General features: G+C 46.3%; 1 protein-coding gene across 4 annotated transcripts in view; it reads right to left on the reverse strand.

The window, feature by feature from the left end:
* Nucleotides 1-461: 461 nt before the first annotated feature.
* The window catches only part of LOC144146998 (branched-chain alpha-ketoacid dehydrogenase kinase-like), a 33775-nt gene continuing 12923 nt past the window's right edge, over nt 462-21313 (reverse strand). For all 4 annotated transcript variants that reach the window (XM_077679001.1, XM_077679000.1, XM_077678999.1 and 1 more), the window contains 9 exons: nt 20493-20603; nt 18226-18273; nt 17261-17380; nt 13097-13195; nt 9495-9568; nt 6131-6259; nt 5339-5431; nt 3056-3217; nt 462-1136 (listed from right to left, as the gene is read on the reverse strand). In XM_077679001.1, the coding sequence (XP_077535127.1) occupies nt 992-1136; nt 3056-3217; nt 5339-5431; nt 6131-6259; nt 9495-9568; nt 13097-13195; nt 17261-17380; nt 18226-18273; nt 20493-20603 (981 nt within the window). In that variant the 3' untranslated portion in view covers nt 462-991. The remainder of the gene's footprint in view (nt 1137-3055; nt 3218-5338; nt 5432-6130; nt 6260-9494; nt 9569-13096; nt 13196-17260; nt 17381-18225; nt 18274-20492; nt 20604-21313) is intronic.

Consider the following 21313-nt stretch of genomic DNA (forward strand, 5'->3'; position numbering starts at 1 on the left):
AAATGCTTAGAAGGGTTAAAAAGCCAAGCACACCGCGGAATGGAGGTTCCAGCCACATGTAGAGGTGGATCTACTTGAAGGCCAACTGCAGCGAAAATTTGAACACATTGAAAACGGTATTTTCGTATAGTCTGGCTAAAATGTCTGGAAGTTATGAAATGCGATTCCTGAAATAAGAGACCGGCGAAAATCAGCAATTTTGAAGCCAGTATGAATTAATTAGGCACTTCACACAGCTAATAAATCATGTCCCCAATTGCCTTACCGTGGGCAACAACACGGTCGCAACAAAATACACCCCGGCGAAATTTTGTCGGATTTAACCTTAAAGACAACCGAGACAAACACACATGACAGCATGGAAGAACACCCAGCACGACAGCCTTCTGTGCGAGTCAGATACCCCCCCCTCGCCAGCAACCACTCGGCAACATATCAAAACAAGGGCAAATGCCACTGTGCAAAGTAACGAGAAAACTGCCTTTATTTACAGACAACACCCTGTGTGGTTTCTGACCTAAATGCACAACTGACCATGTCAGTACACCGTAGAGAGCCTGGATTTCGTTATCTTTCGAACAACGTCAAACAATTAGTAATGTAATTTCGTGAGTACGTAATACACACGATCGATTGCTGGATCAATCCAAGCCAAGCCCAACGCAATGTCGTTGTTCTGTCAGTAGTCACTTCACCATTGCTGGCTCCCAGGAGAAAACCAGCAAGCACCACAACACCTCAAAAAAGAAAGGCAAAAGCGAGCTAGAGAAAAAACAGACAAAAAAGAATAGAGAATCTTGAAGAACACTCCCCGAAGAATTGTCAAAACCTTTTTTTGTTGAGTACACACGCAGGCTTTCTTTCCGTTTAGAAAATCGTCCCGTCTTCTTCCCTTTGCAAAAACACGCTCCTTGACTAGCTGTCCTTAGCACTTCCCTGGTCTTCCATTCTTCTCGTTTCGGGGAGACACGCACGCACAGGCTGCAGCTGCTCAGATGCGGAAGCTCTCGCACTTTCCGTCGATGTGCCGGAGACGCAGGTAGACGTCAGTGCCGATGCCCTGGAGCGTCTCGAAGGTCAGTGTGCCTCCCAGGTACTCCGCGTACGCGCGGGACGTGGGGAGCCCGAAGCCGAACCTGAAGCCAAGCCAAGCCAGGACGTTGGTGTTACACAAGCCCAACAACATTGCAAAAATCAGGAGCAGCTTTAGACAACAACTAACCAAGTTTGACTACTCAGGGCTGCGAAATCAAAGCCCATTACACAATCCGCAATATAACTGGCAGTCCAGCCATTTGGTTTCAACTTTTCTGTGTACCCTCGTGGCTCGTCAAAAGCAGTTCTATCTCCTTCCCAGTGAGAGTCCCCTTGCAAGTCCAAAATGTAAGCATCCCCAATTGCAAGCCTGCTAGCGAACTGTCTAGGATGCAATCAGGCATCAATTTTTTTTGCACCCACCCATATACGCCAAGTTCCAGTCCGGGTGGAGCCCTTACAACTACAGATAGTTTAGCCCGGTCGAAAAAAGGCCAGTACACAATCAGCAATGCGTGGCACTCCGTTTAGGCAATGAATCGGGCTAGAAGGTATTGCATCATTCTTGGACTGCGGTCTAGGTTACAAGGTACGCAAAAGTGCAGAGGCCACACGACCAAAGCAGACAGCACGAGCACTGCAATCTTGTGCACCCTGGAACCTAAAAGCACAGTCTGAGAACAGTGGCACTCCAGCCAACTCGGGCTGGCTCGTACATAACCAAAGTGGTGACAACAGCGCGATGGATGGGGCGCGAGAGAGGAGCGAGACAGACAATGCCATTCTCAGCTGTGTGGTTCTTGCTTTTAACTGCCCTTTTTTGGCAAAAAAAAAAAAAAAAAAAAAAGACGAGTTGATGAAAACGGCGCAATGGGCGGGACACACAAAGGGAAAGACAAATATTTTTGCAAGTGCTTGTTTGTCTCTCCTTTCTTCCGTACCGCCTTGTCACGCTGCTTTCATCCCTTCAGCGAAGGCAGCTCTTCACCCCCTTACCCAGTACAGTAAAAGCTTGTTAATTCGAACTCGAAGGGGACCCATAAAACTGTTCGAATCAGGCGTAGTTTGAATTAGCGGGCGGGCGCTAGAATGAGCGGACATCGTGCCGCACTGCGCGGGCGGAACACAAATAACCCACCTCTTGACTCCTTATCGCGAATTAGGTGCTACTACACGTTTGTGGCAGGGATTTGGTAAATACAATGTTCATGGAGCTCGAACAGCAAACAAAATTAATTGATCAGTCAGTTATACGCCACAAACAGCCATCGACATGCATTCGTGAGCAGCCAGCCTACAGTCGAAATAATGACGTCGTTTATGCTCAAAAACACGTTTACTTACATGGCAGGGTCGAGGCAATCAAAACTAAAAGTAATCATAAATACGTATTTACTTGCATTTCTTCTGTGCGACTGCATGAGCACCGCTTGCAACTGGATGCCAAGGGATCCCAGTTCGAATCAACTGTCCTGGATACTGACACGTTCAAATTATCGAGAGTTTCCCCCCTTTGAAATATAGGTGATATTCATTGAAAAGTTTAGCTGCCAATTTCTTCGTTTGGCAACACTGAAATGGCCACAGACATGGCCGAAGCACCACGGACATGGCACGGCTTGTGCCACTGCGGCCGCACGCCAAAGAAAAACATAACACCGGCGTGCGTCGTCTGCTCCATTTCAACCCGATTCTCAACGGTGGTGTCAACAGAGTTGTCATTAATCGCACTCACATTGGAGTCGAGGCATTACTTTGCGTTCGGCGGGCTAGAGCTTGGAATGTACACCCCATGTTATGCGCTAAGCACGGACAAGTACCGCCATCCCGCGGAGCCCAACGTAACCAATGACGGCGCACTCACATGGTTGCCTCCATGCGTGCCTCACTACTGAATACAGGCTACACAGAGGCTGTGCCGGGACCAGGGCGTCAGTTCGAATTGACTGTAAGTCTGAACTAACCGAGTTCGAATTAATGAGCTTTTACTGCACAAAGAATCGCCCCCCTTCCCCCTCACCCGTGCATGGGTCCCCCGGCGGGCCCGTCGGCGGGGCTGTTCATCATGGCACCCATGAGCCCGCCGTCATACTGGCCCTCGTAGGCGCCGGCCGTCGAGAAGTGGTACTGCATGATCTGGTTCAGGTGCTCGTGCTCGATGCCGCCCCCGCGGTCAGAGATCCTGCACAAGTGCCACAAGGCAGCCTGTTGAGAGGGCCTGTCCCATGCGATGCCAACCACGCCAAACAGCCCCACCCTGCCATCGCAGGCAGACTTCCCATGAACAACTAACTTGCGAAAACTAGACGGCGGAAACTCAAGTCTTGATAGGACAGCTACTACAGCTGTTGAACACTTTCATACGGGAACTGAGTTGTGGTGACTCGATTGCAGCTAACAGAAGACATTTGAATATTGTCATGAATATTGTCACGTAGCGACAGACGACGCAGCTGTCTTGAAAGAAAAGCAAGTTTGTTGGAGCGAAGTTGTGCTCCCCCAACAACTCAAAGAATACAGAGGGGGCGAAGCAGCGGTCAACAAAGTGATGCGCGCAGGTGAGTGAGCGTCGGCGAATCAAATGCTGCGGCATCCGCTCGGCAAGCACCTGCCTTTCGGCGTGACCGTTTCTCAAACCGTCGAATTACACCGAGAACACTGGAGACCACAGAAGATTATTCTAGTCCAGTAACGATAGGGCGAAACACTCTCCCTACCAAATGAGATAGCCCGTGCGCCATAAAAAGAAAGAATGGAATGCGCGCTTCACTTGGCACACAGATAACACAGCTGGGCGCAGCCGGGCGGTAAAACGCAACACATACGTAAACAAACCAACGCAAGGTTGGCGGCAATATCTGTATTACTCCATTGCATCACATTACAAGTGACGAATATCTTGCACATCTGCACAGTGAGTCCTGCATCATGTGGGTTTGTAAAACATTGGGCATCCGTGCACTTTGGCTGAATACTGGTGACATAACAAAGCGGAAAATAAGAATAACCCACGTCTCAGACACTGCTAATGGCACAGCTCCTCCAGCAGCTCGCATGTGCCTGAAGCACGTGGGAGACGTTGCTATTGCAACATCCTTGTGGCCAGCATGCACTACGCTCATAGGTATGGTACATTAAAACCCTTTCAGCCCTGAATTCTTTTATTTCAAGCAGAAAAGCTTTTTTCTGTGTTTTCCTTCATATTTGAACCCTATAAGCTTAAAACAAAAAAATTTGATGCCATAATGCAGGTAATTAGTGATTTACAGGCATGACAAATAGTTAGGTCATCAGGCAAGGAAAATTTTAAATTCCAGCAAAAACTTTTATTTACTTGTTTTCCGGAATTTTGGAAAGCCTGCTACAAGAAGTAAAGGTGTTAGCGCAAGTATTTTTACATCTACAGCCATGTCCTCACACTAGGACTTCAGTCCTCGGGGTCACGTCAGCCTGACCTTCAATGCAATGCCCTCCTTTTTCTAGCATTCAGCTCTAACAAAAAACGAACGATGGTGGTATCTATCAAAAGAGGCATCCTCAAAGAACTATTTCCCAGAAAGCTGACTGTTTTGGTTTTGTTGCTGGAAGAATTTGGGGCAATATCCTAAACATACGACACCAGGGCCGAAAGGGTTCAACGGGGCGAGATGTGCAGACAGACTATCGGTGTCAGCATGCACGGGGCGCTTCCTTTCGGCTGAAGCCGGCCAGCTATACGGCAAATCCGACATGACTCGGCCACCATTCCTGCGTTTGAATTAACCCCTCATGGCATAGAGTTTCATACTAATATATACTAGAGGGAAATCTGGCGCTGCATTCGCGGGCCGCCGTGGGCGGCGCCATTGCAGCTAGTGACGTTCCTCGCCTCCTTGGCTTGGTTAGCCACATGGCTCCTTTTTCGTCTCGAAGCCAAAAGGGGTCACATTGTTTTTTTGTTCATCTTCCATGAAGCTTCTAAATAATCCCTGACAAATAAATCTTTTGGGAGCTTTAATTTTATAATAACAGAACAAATTTGATTAATTTTCTGCAGTAATATTGTTGCATTTTTGCAGCCAAAGCCAAGTTTTCAGCCTGTTCGTGAGCCATGCCAAGGACAGGTGGAACGTGTCTGCCCGGTACATGACGGCACGCTCGCTGAAGCGCGGCTCCCCTAGACAGTGGCGCCAGATTTCCCTCTAGTGTATATTAGTATGAAACTCTATGCCCTCATGGCACCCGCATGTGCAGGTGTGTGTGTGCACACCACGTGGGCATGTGAACACACGCACGGAACACCCAGGAGGCAGCGCTTGCTCACCTGATGATGAAGTCGATGTCATTGTTGGCAATGGTCACCGTCACGGGAGGCAGGCTGGACTCCGGGCTGTCCATGTGGTTCTCCACTGTGGCTCTGTGAAGAAAAGAGAGAGGGAGAGAGGTCGCGGGAAACTTCTTCGGAGACGCTGCCCCACCTCAAAATTAAAGGGAAAAAAAAAAAAAAAAACCTTGGCCTATTTTTTTATACCCAAGTGTTGCTCTGAAATATTCGTGGAAAGTGGGTTATCCTTCCAGAACACTTACAAGCTGCCCAATTGCACAGGGTAATCCCAGCCTTTGATTGGCTTGATGTTGCGCCACTCCGCTTCGAGTGTGGCAAAACACTGGAAACACCGCAGAGTTTCATAATCATATGTACTACATGGTGCACAGCAAGCTCCTCAAGAGACAAACCCTTTGGCAGACCATTATCTGACCTGACCACCCCCCTTGACAGACTGCCCAATAGATTTATTTCCTTCAGCCCGCAGTGCACTGCCTGCGAGAATGACTGAATGCCAAGTAGAGACAGCACGCGACACTTCTGAACAGTGGCAATGCTTCTTGTTATGAGAAAGCTACAAAAACACGCATTATCCGCACTCTGCCTCCTCGTATGGTGTGGGGCTTGCTACCAACACCTCGAACAAGGACTCTGACCAGCTGTGATCACAGAGCGATTACTGAAAACAACCCGCAGAAGCAAAATGCTTCGAACTCCAACTCCCCCTTTCAACAAACGCACCAGCCTGTTGGGTGGTTGTCCGAACGGCCCAGCCCTTGTAACACTCACCGCACGGCGTTCTTGAGCAGTTCGGGGACGATGTAGTCGAGGGGCATCTGGATGTAGGGGAAGGCGCAGTTCAGGTGGCCGTTGTACTTGAACGGGGGCGCCTTGCCATACTTGTGCACCGACACCTGCCTGGGGGAGGGAGACCGGCCACAACAAAGGGCGTCATTTGGCTGTCCCAACGCGCGTGCGGAGGACAGGCTGCACACGCGCACACGCACACGCACGCACACACACATATAAAGGGGTTTTAAATTGTTTACACCACTGCATTTTTCATAGAAACTACTTAAGCCACATAACATCATTTAAACCGATGATTTTATATGGTCAAACAGACATCATATGTGAGAATGCTTGGCACCAAGAAGTGAAACAGAACACAAAAGAAATAAAGTAAAAAAACAAACAAATAAAAAAAAAGCCCAAACGAGGAATGAGTTAAAAATTTTAAGGGATTCGCGAAGCCATGGATATATACTCTAGATGACCTGCCAATCATTTTGTACTTTTTTACTTGGGTAAAATTGCAAAATGACTGAACGTCGCAGTGGGAGCAGATACTGATGCCTCATATCCTTGGTGCATGGCTGACAACAAAGAGTAATTATCAGTAGTCATTATTTCATGACCGGCTGAGTTAGTCGCCTTGCCCACAGCACAGCTGGAGTCAAGGCGACACTAGTACACTAGTGTGCAGGTGTAGAATTACAACAAAAGTCTGCATTGAAAATCCCACACAGTTTTTTTGTTGCTTGTTAAACAAAGCTTGTTTAGATTACTCGATTAGAGGAAATAGACAATTAAACCTGCCCACTAAAAAAAGTTGTCCATTTGGTTTGCTCAAGATGTCTCCCCAAAGTTGGACCTCAGCTACACCAGGAACGAGATGCACGGTACAAAATAAAGCACCTACGTATTAAACAGCAGCGAAGGTACAGCACTGGGGTAGGCCAGGATCACTTCAATGGGAAAGCTTTTTTAGTGGGACCGATCTGACAAAAAACTAATGCATTTCCCCAAAGACTGGCTGGTCAACCGAAAAGCTCTGATGGAGATCTCTGGACACTCGGCACATGGGTTAAACCAGGATTTCATTGTGCCAAAATGCTTACTTGAAGATCACTGAAACGGAGCAGTTCTAGATAAGACATGCATCCATCATCGAGAAGGAGTACAATAGTGCACCTTTATCTCATAAACTATGTATTGGTATACATCTAGATCACTCGTAGATGTGTTCGCTTTGTGTGCGAAAAACGGTCGCATGGGCTCGTTTTGGGTCTTTGAAGGTCTGACGGTCGATTGAACGGACGCACTTTTAGCGAAGGTTGACGCACTTTTAATGCAGCAATGATTTGAGAAAACTTCCGCGCTTCTCTCAACTGTCTTTGGGAAGGGATGGTGAAGTTTTTTTGCATGAAGGGTGTCAATGGCTCTCGCTCAGCGCAGTGCGGTGGTGGCACGGTCGCAGTAGGAAGACTGCGCTACTGTGGTCATGAGCCACCACTCATGCGCCGCCGAGCTAAACCGCTTTTAGGGTGTGCTGCCGTGTTTATCCTCTGCCGTGTGGGAAAGCAACTCTGGGGGCATTTCAGCACCTATTGACAGTCGATATTGGAAGTTGCTGCTATTTTTGTTTGATGTTAAACGTAATTTTTGCTTTACGTTCTCATTGTAAACGCACCGCAGTTATAAATTGTTCAATATACCGCACAATTCCATGCAAACAGGGTCGATATAGTCGGATTCAACTGCAGTACTAGTTGGGCAATAGATGCATCACACTTTGAATGCTTACCATCGATCACCCCAAACATGCACTGGCATTCTCTGCTAGCAGCAATGGGCCTTCCAGCGCTGCTCTGCTGACTTGCAGCGAAACGGACAGGAAAACATGCTTCCGGGGAATGCTCCTCATCTCTTTGGCACTGGGTCACCCTGCCCTCGTGTTTCCCCTTTTCACACACTGATAACAAGGCAACCCTCGAGCAACCAGGCTAATAACCCTAGATAAGAAAGCCTGGCTTCCTACTGTCATAGGGCCTGGTTTTTGTGCAAAGAATGCATTGTTTTTTTCCTATGACGTTCCTTCTCTTTTCTATTTAGGACATCCAGAAGATGCAACCTTGTCCAGCTTTTTACTCATAGGAACCCCGATAAAGCAGCTTTCTTAACAAAAAGGTCTTGACCCTGAACACTGGGGAAGCCAGTCCGCTGGAGCTGTTTAGTGGATCACGCATGTGGGTCACTTGTGGCAGAGCCCATATTTGGGATTTGGGATTCTGGTGCATGCATGGCACAAGTGTGCTGTGATTGTAAAATTCACATGTTGTTACTACAGGCAAATGGAATTGTGAGTGAAGGGTTGGGAAACAGGCATGAGGGCCCGCCTGAGAGGGTTTAAGCAAATTTTATGCCTTGCATCGCCCCGCAAGTTAGAGTTTCCTTTTCCTAGAGCGGACATCAAAGTTCACGAAACTGCCATTCACATTTCTTTCCCATGAGGGAACAGTGTTGATTACGTAAGCTTGTCAGAATACACACTTGTACCCTTGTCACACAAACAGAATGAAGCCCTCGTGGTTGAGGCCTCCCCATGAGATGGAGGTCGCCCCCGTATAAAGTGCAATGTCATCAAAAAGGCTGAACGCAGCAGGGTAGCTTTTTTGTGCCTGCTTTATGCCACAGAAGATTTTGCAAACCGTTATAAATAGTCAAGGGTTCGATGGAATATTGTCTGGTCAGGCAAAGGCAATTTGTATAAAAATTGATTGATTGTATAGGTTTAACGCGCCGACGCAACGCAGGCAATGAGGCACGCTGTAGTGGAGGGCTCCGGATTAATTTTGACCACCTGGGGGTCTTTAACGTGCGCCGAAAAATTTGTTTAAAAAGGCAGGACACTGACCAAAGTTACAACAAAATTGACGTTTCCAGATCCCTATGGATCCCGAAACATCCATTTGGCCGTAACATTGGTCAGTGTCCTGCCTTATTATACAAATCCTTATAAATGGGCCCGTTATTTTTCTACGGGCTACAGTTACTGAAGCATGCTTGAAAAGTTGTAAAATTTCAGTTTCCGTATAAAAATTGGTAAAATTCGCTTCGGCTTGCAACTAGCAGAACAAAATCCCTATTCACAATGTTTGCACTTCGAAAGCACAAATCACTGCCCGCGCACCGCTATTAACCATTGGTGCGTAAAAATCTCCGAAAATAAGATGTGACGCGCTGAAACACAACTGCTAAAGGAGAGAAAATTGGCCCCCAATAAGCCTGGTTACTTCACAGCGTTTACCGTGGCACACATCATCATCAGACCACGGCCAATCTGTCACTAAAGGGAGGAAGTTGTGCGTACCGAACAAAGTCGGCCCACTTCTCAATGACGTCTTTCGGCCTCATGGCGGTGTTGATGATGCCCACGTGGTGTGGCTGTGCGGAGGGAAAGGATAAACAGCGTTCACATGCCTTCCCCCTCACTCTCTTACGAGTCGACAAAGGCAAGCAAAGAGCAGAAGGCGTGCTGGAGAAAGCGGAGCTTGGTCAAACAAAATACAACTGTGGTCAAAATCTGCTCGGTTGCCTTGGGGAGGACTTTTTGTTGTTTTTTTTAATCACCACGCCACCCACACACCTCTGCGTCACCGTCTACAATGTTCAATACTCATGTCGGGTCAAAACGGTTCAATATTTTATTTAGCCTTTTTGCGACCCATTGTCCGTTAAGGGGGGACATGGGTCTTCCGACAATTTCATAGAATTTTTAAATCTATTTTTACCTCCACGAAACTTGCCAGACTTCCTGCTTTTTTTTCTCACTGATTTCAAATATGCCATTATTTTTTGAGCAAGTCAATTGTTTGAGAAGATAATTAGAGATAATTACCCACTTTTGGAGGAACAATCGACAATGCAGTGTTAGTCATAAAACTGTAATCTTCATATTTTTTAATACTATGAACACTGGTGAATGCACTATGGGAAGCGGTTTTTTGATGCATTGCTTGGAACTAATTTTACAGCTTATTAAACGTCGGTGTTTGAAATGGGCATTCAAAATGGTTCCTTGCCACTGGTGCCACCAAATTTTACTGAGCTATAAAATTAGTTCCAAGCAATGCATCAAAAAACCACACTTCCTATAAAGCATTCATCAGTTTTCACAGTACTAGAAAATAAGAAGATTACAGTTTTATGACTCACACTGCATTGTCTATTGTTCCTCCAAAAATGGGTAATTATCTCTGTCTTGGGAAATAACTGACTTACTCAAAATATAGTGGCGTATTTGAAATCAGTGGAAAAAAAGCGGCAAGTTTCACAGAGATCAAGAAGTTCTTTTATTATATCAAGAAGTTGTTTTAAGGCCCTTAAAGACCCGGGGAGTTGGAGCCAGGTCAAAGTGAAAATGTACAGTGACCAAATGACGCCAGAAAGCCCCTTTAAACGCTTTTTTTTTTTTAAAGATAGCTGCCTACATGAATTAACACCCATGCCTTAAACCATTCATTGCATCTTGATTGGGACAACAATACCACCAGAAAAGTCGTAGCGGTGCATTGTCAACTGTGCGCTGCATTACGCACGCAAGTTCCTCTTATTAAGCAGTCGGTACATCGTTTCAATTCAACGGATGTAACAATGCGGCGGCCAACATTACAACTCAAACACTTAAATTCCACTCGGCTTGTGCAGTCAAACTAGTGGATATTGCGTACACACGTTTTCAATTATTTCTATCGAGCAGCCCCTTTAAAGCCCAGTACAAGTACTACCGCACTTCATGTATGCAGTCACGTTGGATAATTAATAAAGTACCGCATGTCTCTAAAACTCCACAGATTTATATTCATTCAGTATACAGCAGTTGATATTTAATAACCAAACGGCAAGCTACGTTTCTTTGAATCCCTGCACATTTAGCCCTTTCAGTCGCCGTGTCTCCATATGGAGACGCGACTTTCTTCGTCGTTTTCCTCGTGAAAACGAAGAGTTCATGCTGCAGAGCGGTGCGGCTGGTGTTCGAAACCTATGGAAGTGAAAGGTAGCACCATGTGATGTGGAATGGCGGCACCGCACTCCTAAACATCGTTTCAAAATGGACGCCACCAAGTTTTGTGGGAGCTCCGGTGTGTTGCCATCCTAAGTTCTCTTTTACTGCGGCGTATATCATTTATAAAGGCTAAAAACACCTCTTTCATGTGCAGAAATTATTATTTCACCTCCTTGTTTGTAAACTGCCTCAGGATATTTATTATTTTTTATAGGGAAAAACAAGATTCAGTAGTGGTGTCTCCGTAAGAGGACGCGATGCCACTGCGTAATAAGTATTCTAGAGAGACTGAACTTTTTTTTCTTACCTCTAGACACTTGACACTGCTGAACCTTCAGGTACGGAATTTTTTCTGCAGTGAATATAATAATTTGTGACTGAAAGGGTTACATCCAACTACACTGAGTACCTGATGTGGAGAATCACAGGGTGAATCACCCTTTTGAAGGGCCCTCTCGGCGAACGTGGTTGGCAGGAGCACAAAAGATAAGCTCAAGTGAAGCCGCGACACCTCAAATAATTTCTGCGATCCCTCAGATAATGTTCTTTTTTACGTTACGTCACTGTGGCACAAAATTTGAGTTCTGAATACTTCTTTTTCTTTTTTTTCCAGGTTTAAAAAAAAGTCTTTTGTGGCTTGCTTGAATGAGGCTGAGTGCAGTTTACCAGAGGCTGCTTCTTTCAAAATGAGAAAAGTTGTATTTTAACTCCGAGGCCCGTTTAATCCGTTGTTATTTTAAGCAGGAAACGTATGTGAGGCACAACAAAGAAGTCTGTGTTCATCTTCCCGGTGCCCTGCACTTTATGAAATTGCGATAGAGCACTGGGAACACAACCTGTTTGTCGATTTTGCTAAGAGCAAGCTGCAATTTCAGCATAAGAATATTTCATACTTTCACGCACATAACCTTGCGCGCATGTATAACCTGCAACCCCATACCGTGTACACTGAGAAAAGCAAGCAGCACACCTGCATAGGTCACTGCACACAGCAACGTCGTGTCAATCTTTCTTAACATATTCAATAGCAAAAAAATGCAACAAAAAATTATGCTATTTTACAGCAATGCACATCTGCTGAGATGAGGTAGCTGCTAAGTTGTAAGAACCTCTGATCCTAATCAATGCCTTTCACTTCACCACCTGAACTTGGAATGGCTAAAATGCCCACAATGAAGAGAAAACAACAGTGGCATGTTCAAGACTGGACACGAAATCTCAACTTTCCTCTCGCTTGTGACAATTTATCGGCAAGATTAGAAGGCCGCATTTTGTGATAAAATTCTCGGATCGCCTGTATCGCTGCCACCGATTTTTAGCGAAGTCTTAATTGCGACTGCATCTGTGCAGGTGAAAGTGTACAGAATTAACTGTATTTGTTATGGGCGACAGAAAAGAACAGATCATGCACAGTTTCAGCCGTCGCACCAACTACAGTAACAGCGCCACAACGGTGTGCCGTGTCTTTATGCTATCTCAGTTGCGTCACAGTCCCTATTTTTGCCCATTTTTGCGGTTATTGTAGATTTTCCGTTTGCTCACATGCACAGGATGTATTGATTTAAAGACAAAAACAATTTGTAAAGTTTAGCCTTCCAGAGCGTCGTCATCCAACCAGCAAAAGAGGATGATGCAAGGAAAGCAAAACCTTTACATTTATTTTGCCCGTTAAAAAACCAGTGTATATAAGCTGGAAAAAAAAAAGAAAAAGCTCACGACTTGGCGTACGTGCTACAAACTTTAATGACACTTAATTCTCCACATTGTCCCTTTAAGACTTGTGAACTATTAGTGAGGGTAAATATGGCACATCTCCTTGATAGAACTAGGCAACAGATAGACAATCTGTCCTCACCTGGAACAGAGGAGGGAGGGAGAGAGAGAGAGAGAGAGAGAGAGACCCTCACCCGGTCCTTGCGCAGCGCTATGTGGTGCTCGGCCAGCATGCGCATGCCCAGGCGCGAAGTCAAGGTCCGGTCCAGAAAGGTCTTCACCATCTCGTCTTGCTGCAGCAGCCAAGGGGGAGGAACCGCACAAAAGAGGGAGGGAGCTCTTATAATTTCCATGCACACAGCCGGCACACCATGATGAGCACACTTGCGAGAAACATTAATAAAAATAACATTAACAGTAATAATAACAATAACCCTCGTAGTCGTCTAACTGGTGGCGCCATCTACAGGGCAATTTAATACCCCTTCCGTAGCCCCCATCCCAAGAAACATGCACCCACTACACAACAAAGCTCGACGCATAGCAAGAGTACAAGCCATGAATAAATACAGTGACAATCCAACAACAAGGTATACGGACGCATCTCCATACAGAAACAAGCCAGCCCACGTCGTGTGTGTCACCAATGTAGCATGGCAAGTAACAACCGCCCTCACCGTCCACGCAACATCAATGGAAGCTGCTGAAGAAGCCGCTATTGCCCTGGCCATCACGACAGGAAAAGATGCAATTACGATTTTGACGGATTCGCAGGCGGCGTGCCGCAGTTCCCAAAGAGGCCGCATCAGCAAAACGGCACTTCAAATTCTTAAGAATACTGCCCACATACCTGAAATGCGGCTCATCTGGATACCTGGTCACAAATCTCTCGAAGGTAATGAGGCGGCTCACGGCACTGCCCGCACGCTTATACACCGGGCCATTACCATAGAGGGACAAACACCGCTCGTGGCCCCCAAAACAGAACCGCTTGTCAGGTATGCTGACATTCTCATTTACTGACGTCGAGGCTGAAGAAACTTCCCGACTCCGCACTCCCAATTAACAAGAGCAGAAGCCACCACCCTTCGAAGACTACAGACAAATACGTACCTTCACAGAACCCTACTCCATGCGATTTACCCTACCCAATACCCGTCTACCTGCAATTTCTGTCCAACCCCCGGTACACTGTACCACCAGATTTGGGAGTGCCAGAAGACCCCAGGCCTTGCCTCAATAACCTCCCCCTTCTACAAGCAGTGGGTGAACCGCCTGACGAGCCCGGACCTTGGGATCCTGCGTGAACTGGTGAAGAGGGCCTGGACCGCCAGCTGAGCTCAGGGTATCCCGGAATAGGCAAGCCCCCCACCCATCTGCACCAGCTTGACAAAAATATTTATTCATCATCATTCCATAAACTTATAATAGCTCATTACTTTGGCTCAAGATTTTTAAGGTTGTTCAACACTACTTTGGTATTTTTTAAATTATCTTTGCAGCTACTAGCGAGCCGTGTGAATCTGAGAACAACTGCTCACCAGGACCAACATTTAGCTAGGTAAGCCACACCCCCAGCTTTGCAAGAGGAGGCTACTTCACAGGAGCCTCTTTTCTCGTGTAATTATATATGCAACGAAATCTCCTACACAAGGGGTCACAATATGTAAATAATTTCCGAAGGCTGCAAAAAAAAAATTGAAACTAAGAATTCGATTGAACAAAATACGCTACCTATGTCCCAAACAGGTACTGCAGAACTAGCATACATTGAACATAATGCACATCTACTTGAAACAATGCGATTTCCTTTAACCCATGAATGCGGCCCAAATACTAGAAGACTCTACGTAAGCAACTTCTCTTATGGAGTGCCTCCCTTACAGCGGCACATCAAGAAAATTGCGATTGTTGATGGCACAACATCAACCACCTTTTCTTGTCTATGTTCTTCACAAAATACTTCGTGAAAAATTTTATGCCCGTCTCTCTCACCTAAAGAAAACTGGTTCTGCTTTTTCTGCACACACCTAAGGGAAGTATTTACACGACTGTAGGTCGACCCTTTTTTTCAAATTTTGATAATCCAATGTTGGGGAGTCGACTTAGAATCGAAATTGAACCGTCTACCGCTAGTAACAGCGAGAGAAAGGAGAAATCGGGGGTGCTATGAGGTGGGGACAGCTTTGCACCCTCGTTCCCATGGTTATGGTCTAAAGTGTGAACCGCATGGGGCGTTTTCTGCTCGCGAAAATGCGCCGTGCTGACGCTGCCGCGAATACCACCCGCATTCTGTGCACTACGCGATTGGCGGCGGCAACATGGCGGCGTCACCAGCCGTGAAGAGGTGCACGTAGCTCCAGCGACCGCTTCTAACTGCTCTTTAAGATATCACTGAAGGCACAAACAAAGGCATTTGTGCAGGAAAGGAGCTGATAATGTGGTCGAAAATGACACTATAAAGCACCATCCGCGCCGCTAGGGAAAGCGCCAATCAAATATCTGCCACCGTAGTAAGCCTAAACATCTCCGGCAGCGCCAGCCGGCTGTCCCGAGCGCTTTCAAACTGCCGCCATGAAGAGTGCGCCTCCCCATTGGGGCAAGTCGTCAGGCTCCTCCCACTGCCGCGCTTGTCACGCGTCATATTGACATAGAACTAGTAGCTGCCGCGCGCGTGCAAAATCGGCGACGTGGACGTCGAAAAGTCGCCCGCGCAACGCCGACGCGCACGAATCGCGTGGAAAAACGCGTCAAGAAGCGTTTCATTCGCCTCTAGTAAACAACATGAGTATTAGCGAATCCCTTCATTCAATGAGCAGCTCTAACATAGCCCAAATCATATCACATTGTTCAGTGCACTTGCGAACGCGATGGTGGGAGGTTAGTCGCTCAAAAATAAATCGCGTGCGGCAGCTTCAGTCAGCCGCCATGTTGTTTGTTTTGGTATCGCACGTCAGTGGCTGCTGCCGGTTGCTTCGATGGTTGTCATCTAGCAGCGAATGTGTTCTTCCTGCTCAACCCGCAGCGCATGGTAATTCCGGGTGCTTACACAAAAGCTTTTCTTTTTTAGCATCTACCACACATGCCGCGAGCGCATGGATCTTGTGGGAGCATGGATGGAAGAGCTTCTCTTTGTGATACAATTTTCTAGGCGGCACTCGCATTTTTTTTTTTTTTTTGAGAGATGCAACTTTTGGGGGTCGACCTACATTCAAGTCGACTTACAATCGTGTAAATACGGTATTAGCACTTACCATAACCGCCAGAGACAGCGTTGTAAGGACACACCATAAATGCTGAAGAGACAAACCACAAGTGCTAATAATGTGTGCCCAGAATCTGCCACCCTACTTCTCAAATTCCTCCATTTATTCCAGGGAATAAAAATTCAGAGTAATTTCTTCTTTCAGACGTAGTAAGGCGACACACTTAAAAGCGGAGCACAGGAGCTCCAGCCAGATGACGATATAAATCTGAGGCACTGACAGAGGATTATGTACACAAGCAGTGCAAAGTATCTAGCGTTTCTACGTTACACATGCTGTACAATTAAAGCACAAACATTTTCAAGTTCATTTTTCATTGAATTGTACTGAAAAATACAGGTTCTTCTCTATTAACCCTTTCAGACGCTGCTCGCTATTTCCCCCTACAAAATCTTTTTTGTTGTTTCTACGCTGTGCGCCTCACCAAATAAGATGAATTGGCAGGTTACTGACCCCAACATAATAGTTTTTTTTTTGCAGTCACCTACAGAATCGTGTACATAGCGTCACAGAGGTCAGGAGCGTCAAGTAGTGCTGAATATTTCCACGTACGTACATATTTGCGCAATATGCATTGTTTCCATATTTTTTTAGGGCCGCAAGTCTTTTGAGAAAATGAGGGGAAAGAGTTGAAAAAGATCACCCACTGAAGCAGTCACGTGCATCACCATTTTGTTTGTTTACGCTCTCAGCAATCTTACTAGCCACCAGATGGCACTAAAATCTTCACTGTTAGACGAAGTATACAAAATTATGGTAAACTACCGAAAACTTTCAGCTGCGGTATTTGTTTTTGTAAAAAACCGCAGTACTGAAATGTACACAGTTGTGTACATAGCGTCTGAAAGGGTTAATTAAGATGCCTCTTCGCCGCTTCTCTCACTGGCCATGTAATGTTAGCTCAACCTCTGCTCTGCTGTAAAGTTGACAGCATGTCTGCTCTGGCCAGTTCACGGCACTTATACTGCCAAACTTCAGCCTTAAATCCCATTGGCACTCTATTGCTCTCACATAGGCAAGTCGAGTACACCAGACGCACACAGGTGCAATCCGCACTCCCTCAGCGCAATCCGCACTCTCACTAGAACGCACCTTGATGTGCTTGCGGCACTCCTTGAATCCCGCCGCCAGCTGCGTGACCACGTCCTTGTGGTCGTCCAGCACCTGCTGCACCGTCTCCGAGTACCGGCTCTCCGACTCAAAGTCCGTCACCTGCACAGGTGGCAGCCAGACCTAAAGAAGAGACTAACGCAGTCACGTCTTCCAACATCCTCCAGCCCAGTTTGCCCCGCCAGCTCCACAACCAACGACAAACTCCGGTGGCTGCCTTTTTTTAATTTTCCCCTACTCTCATGCATTCCCTGTTATAGCCTCCCATGCCAATCACAAAGCGACCCTGAATGCTGTGCATTGCTAGAGCTATGTCCCAGAACTGTGCACACACTCGCGAGGATAGAAAGAAAGAAAATGGCACGCAAGAACGTACCAACTGTATTTCCACTCTGTGTTGCGTGCTGAATCTTTCCAGTTGGCTCTGCCCGAGTTCACAGGATGGATTACTTGCAAACCCAGCTTTTTGTGACGTTTTCGCACGCTACTATCAGGGTAGTTGGCTTTGAAATGCCACGATATAATTCGAGAGGTCAAGGAAACGCTCACCAGCGCTGTGCTGCAGTCCTTGCTCTGTGGCAAAAGATTTCGTTCCGTTTTTTTACAGGCCACTTTAATGCCAAAAGTACTCCAAGAGACAGCACCCGGTTTATTCTATAAGCTGGTTTCTACAAAGCTCCCTCACAATGGCTATCATTATGGGTAGTGACTATTCTACTAGTAACTTGAGCACAATAACCATGAACTCTGCAAGCTCACAGCTACACACACGATGTGGTTAAACATCAAGCGCTAATGCAATTCTAAGCAAACACTTATGCCATGAAAGTGCATAAGCCTCAAGCCCCTACCATTCGCAGCTGCTAGCAATCCCTCATCCTAAGTGGCAAATCAAATACAAAAAGACTGCCCGTGAATACGAATAGGCGAAGGTGAGATGTGCTTACCGGAGGGAAGTCTGTCAGCAGGTAGAAGGTCTGTGTGTACAGTTCATGCTGGCCAACAAAGAAGAGAAAGGCACTGTTTAGAACAATTTGCATATAACTGTACCATTCAGTTAGGTGGACTGCTCTTGAACACCCCCGTCTTTTATGCTCGTCTAACACGCGGTGGCTGCTTTTCCAATAGAGGCAGAAAGTGAGAACGCCCGTGTATTTGAGATTTCGGAACACGAAGAACCCTAGGTGGTCAAAATTATTCAGGAGCTTTCCACTACGGCGCGCCTCACACCCCAGGTGTAGCTGAATTCAGCGCCTTGAATGACCAAAATTGGGCATGTGAACACACTCTGAACAAACATCGATGGGACAGCCAAACTAGAAAGCAGATTTGCATTTTTATGCTCGCAGTGCATGGCACTGGCACGACTATCGGAGGCCGGCTTACGCTACACCACGTTTAGCTTGTAGCACGCAAGTATCTCGCACTTGTAGCACACCCGAATATTTGGACAAGACAAATTTTGGAAGAAAGATACAATATCGAATCCCCAAAATGAATATGAATCAAATAACAACAGCCATTTCAGTTGCTTACAAACTGCACGAAATGTATGACACCTTTCCCCAGCAAAAACTACCCTATAAGTCCGAATGTATACGTCAAGATTTTTTTGCAAAAAAAAAAAAAAAAAAAAAAAAAAGATTGCTGGAAAGTCGCCCTTTAACCAATATACCGGTCACTGGCATAACTTTGGTTGTCACCTGGCGACAGGGGGCACTACCGAGCCCATCCAAAATGCAAACGCACTATCGCCACCGACGTCAATAGGATGCGACGCCATCTTTGTGTCGCTTCTCTCACAGTCAGTGAACATGTGCATGCTATTTTCGTCTGCTCAATAACAGTTCAGACGCTAGACGTCAGTTTACTGCAGCATTTAACAGAAAAGTTATAGGCTGTGCCAAATTAGCCACACCAACATGTCTGCCTAGCGCCAGTTTGGTGTCATTGAAGAGAGGGCACGCTACTGGCGTTAGCTGAAGGAGAAGCTCTCAGTATGCAATGCTCGGAAGACCTCGCTTCGTGGGCGCTGCACTGTGCACCAGGAGCTCAAGGACAAGGTGGCAACTCCTGCCAGCTTCGTCAGCGAGCGTCGTGCGACGTCTATACGAATGGATACTCCAAGACGCGCGCTGGCCACCTGCACAGACCGCCTCTCGCGATAGTCTAGCTGCTCACCGGTGTTTCATACCTGGCGCTTGGCTCCTGACGCCATAGTCTTGCGAGTGCTTAAGAAGTGTGCTGCATAAGCGATTCCCCGGACCACACTGAGGACGACCTGCTGTGTGGGAGACAGCCGGCCAGAAGCAGTCGTCTGACAGGATTTTAGACAGCTCTAACGAGTAACCTGAGATGAAACACGTGCTTACAGCCTCAATAAAATGATGTTGCGAAATCGAGGCTTCCACGGACGCCCGTCTGGTCGGAAATAACATTAGAATGCGTAATAGAAGACGCCGAGCCGACCACAACAGAAAATAAAACAATGAAGTTTCGGCCCACCCCGAACGGGAGCCCCTTGTGTTTTATTTTCTCTTGTGGTTAGCATCTTCTTTATTATGTATTCAAAATGATGTGTTGTGAACCCAATTTTTTTTCCCCCCACATTTTCTGGCCGCAACCTATAATTCCAGCTCAACCCCTATTCCGACTTATACGGTACGTTCTCCGTCCAAAACAAAAACTTTGCATAATGAAGCGTGCACCAACTACGTCTGTTTTTGAACCATCATTAAGGCATCTACACAGGACTTCGGAGCAAAGAAAACTGGCCCGTGGCATGGCAGAAATTTGTGCACAGCAGCTCGTGCGGTTAACAAAAAGTTAAAACTAAAAAAAAAAAAAAAATGTCAGTAGATTTTATTATGAACAGGAGGTTGAGCACATGGTTAGAATAGACAGAAGGAGGTCCCCTAGCCACAGACTGCAACGAGACCTTTCATATAAAGACATACATGATTTCACAGCGTGCAGCAAACCGGAGATTTGAGTAAAAGGGTGTTTTTAGCATATGTATCTAGACAACTACTTTTTTTATTAGCAAGCTTGTAGATTTTATGTTCTATAAAATGCGAGTGACCATAAATATAACTACAATAAAAACACTCAAGTACAAATATCCACCAAAATGAACGATGAAACAATGACTAGCATATGTAAAACAGAGAAAGGATTCTGTATGAAAAAAAGAGGCACGAACTGGTAGACTTACCACTGCCAGGATGGTGGGGTTGCAGCCCACGATAAAAGGCAGATTCCGGAAGCCCGCGATGCGGTGCGCAATGCGAACCGGAAGCTCCTTGTGCAGGTACTGGGCACTACGCTGCATTCGTGCAAAAGAAATAAAAATATGGGGCCCAACTCAGCATGCTTGGTTCACAGAAAAGATGGAGAAACAAGGTGGCACCTTGTCCTGGAATGTGATCCGTCAAAAACTGTATGTGAGGAATATTCGTCTCCCCAAAGCCCTCGGGTCTAACAGCAGCACAAAGACAGTAAATTTCAAGGTTACAGAGGTGACTAAACAAAGATTATAATGCTGGTGGAAGATGAACTGTAAGGAAAATGTAGCCAGGTCACCTGCCACCTGCAACAGACAAAATTTATTTTCAGCCTGCCCTTAAAGGACCCATGACGACAAAATACAAGTTTGTTTTATTCGAAAGATTTCTTGTTTTATAGTGCCCCCAGCGCTTGTCCGGATACAAACGATGCTTTATTCACTAAGAAATTATTCAATTTAAGTTAAAATTTTGGTTTTCCCGCTAAATCGCGTGTTTTCATGGTCTGCAATGACATCAAAGGATCCGATCGCTCTGCAGCCTAGGGTGCCTTGATTCACGCGTCCATGTACAGGGTGGAGACACGTATACGCTGGCGCCGCCATTTTGGGTCACTCGCTCGCCGCCGAAGCAAGTCATTGTATCAAAACCGCCCTAAAATTATCGCCGCAACGCCGTTTACTGGCAAAGTTTGAATCATCTTATCTCTTTCGCTTTGCTGTGTTTCGTGGGAAACGAAAACAACGCGTTG

This window comes from Haemaphysalis longicornis, unplaced genomic scaffold (genome assembly GCF_048455015.1).
Source record: "Haemaphysalis longicornis isolate Haplotype H1 unplaced genomic scaffold, Haemaphysalis longicornis Haplotype H1 scaffold_7, whole genome shotgun sequence".
Classification (NCBI taxonomy): domain Eukaryota; kingdom Metazoa; phylum Arthropoda; class Arachnida; order Ixodida; family Ixodidae; genus Haemaphysalis; species Haemaphysalis longicornis.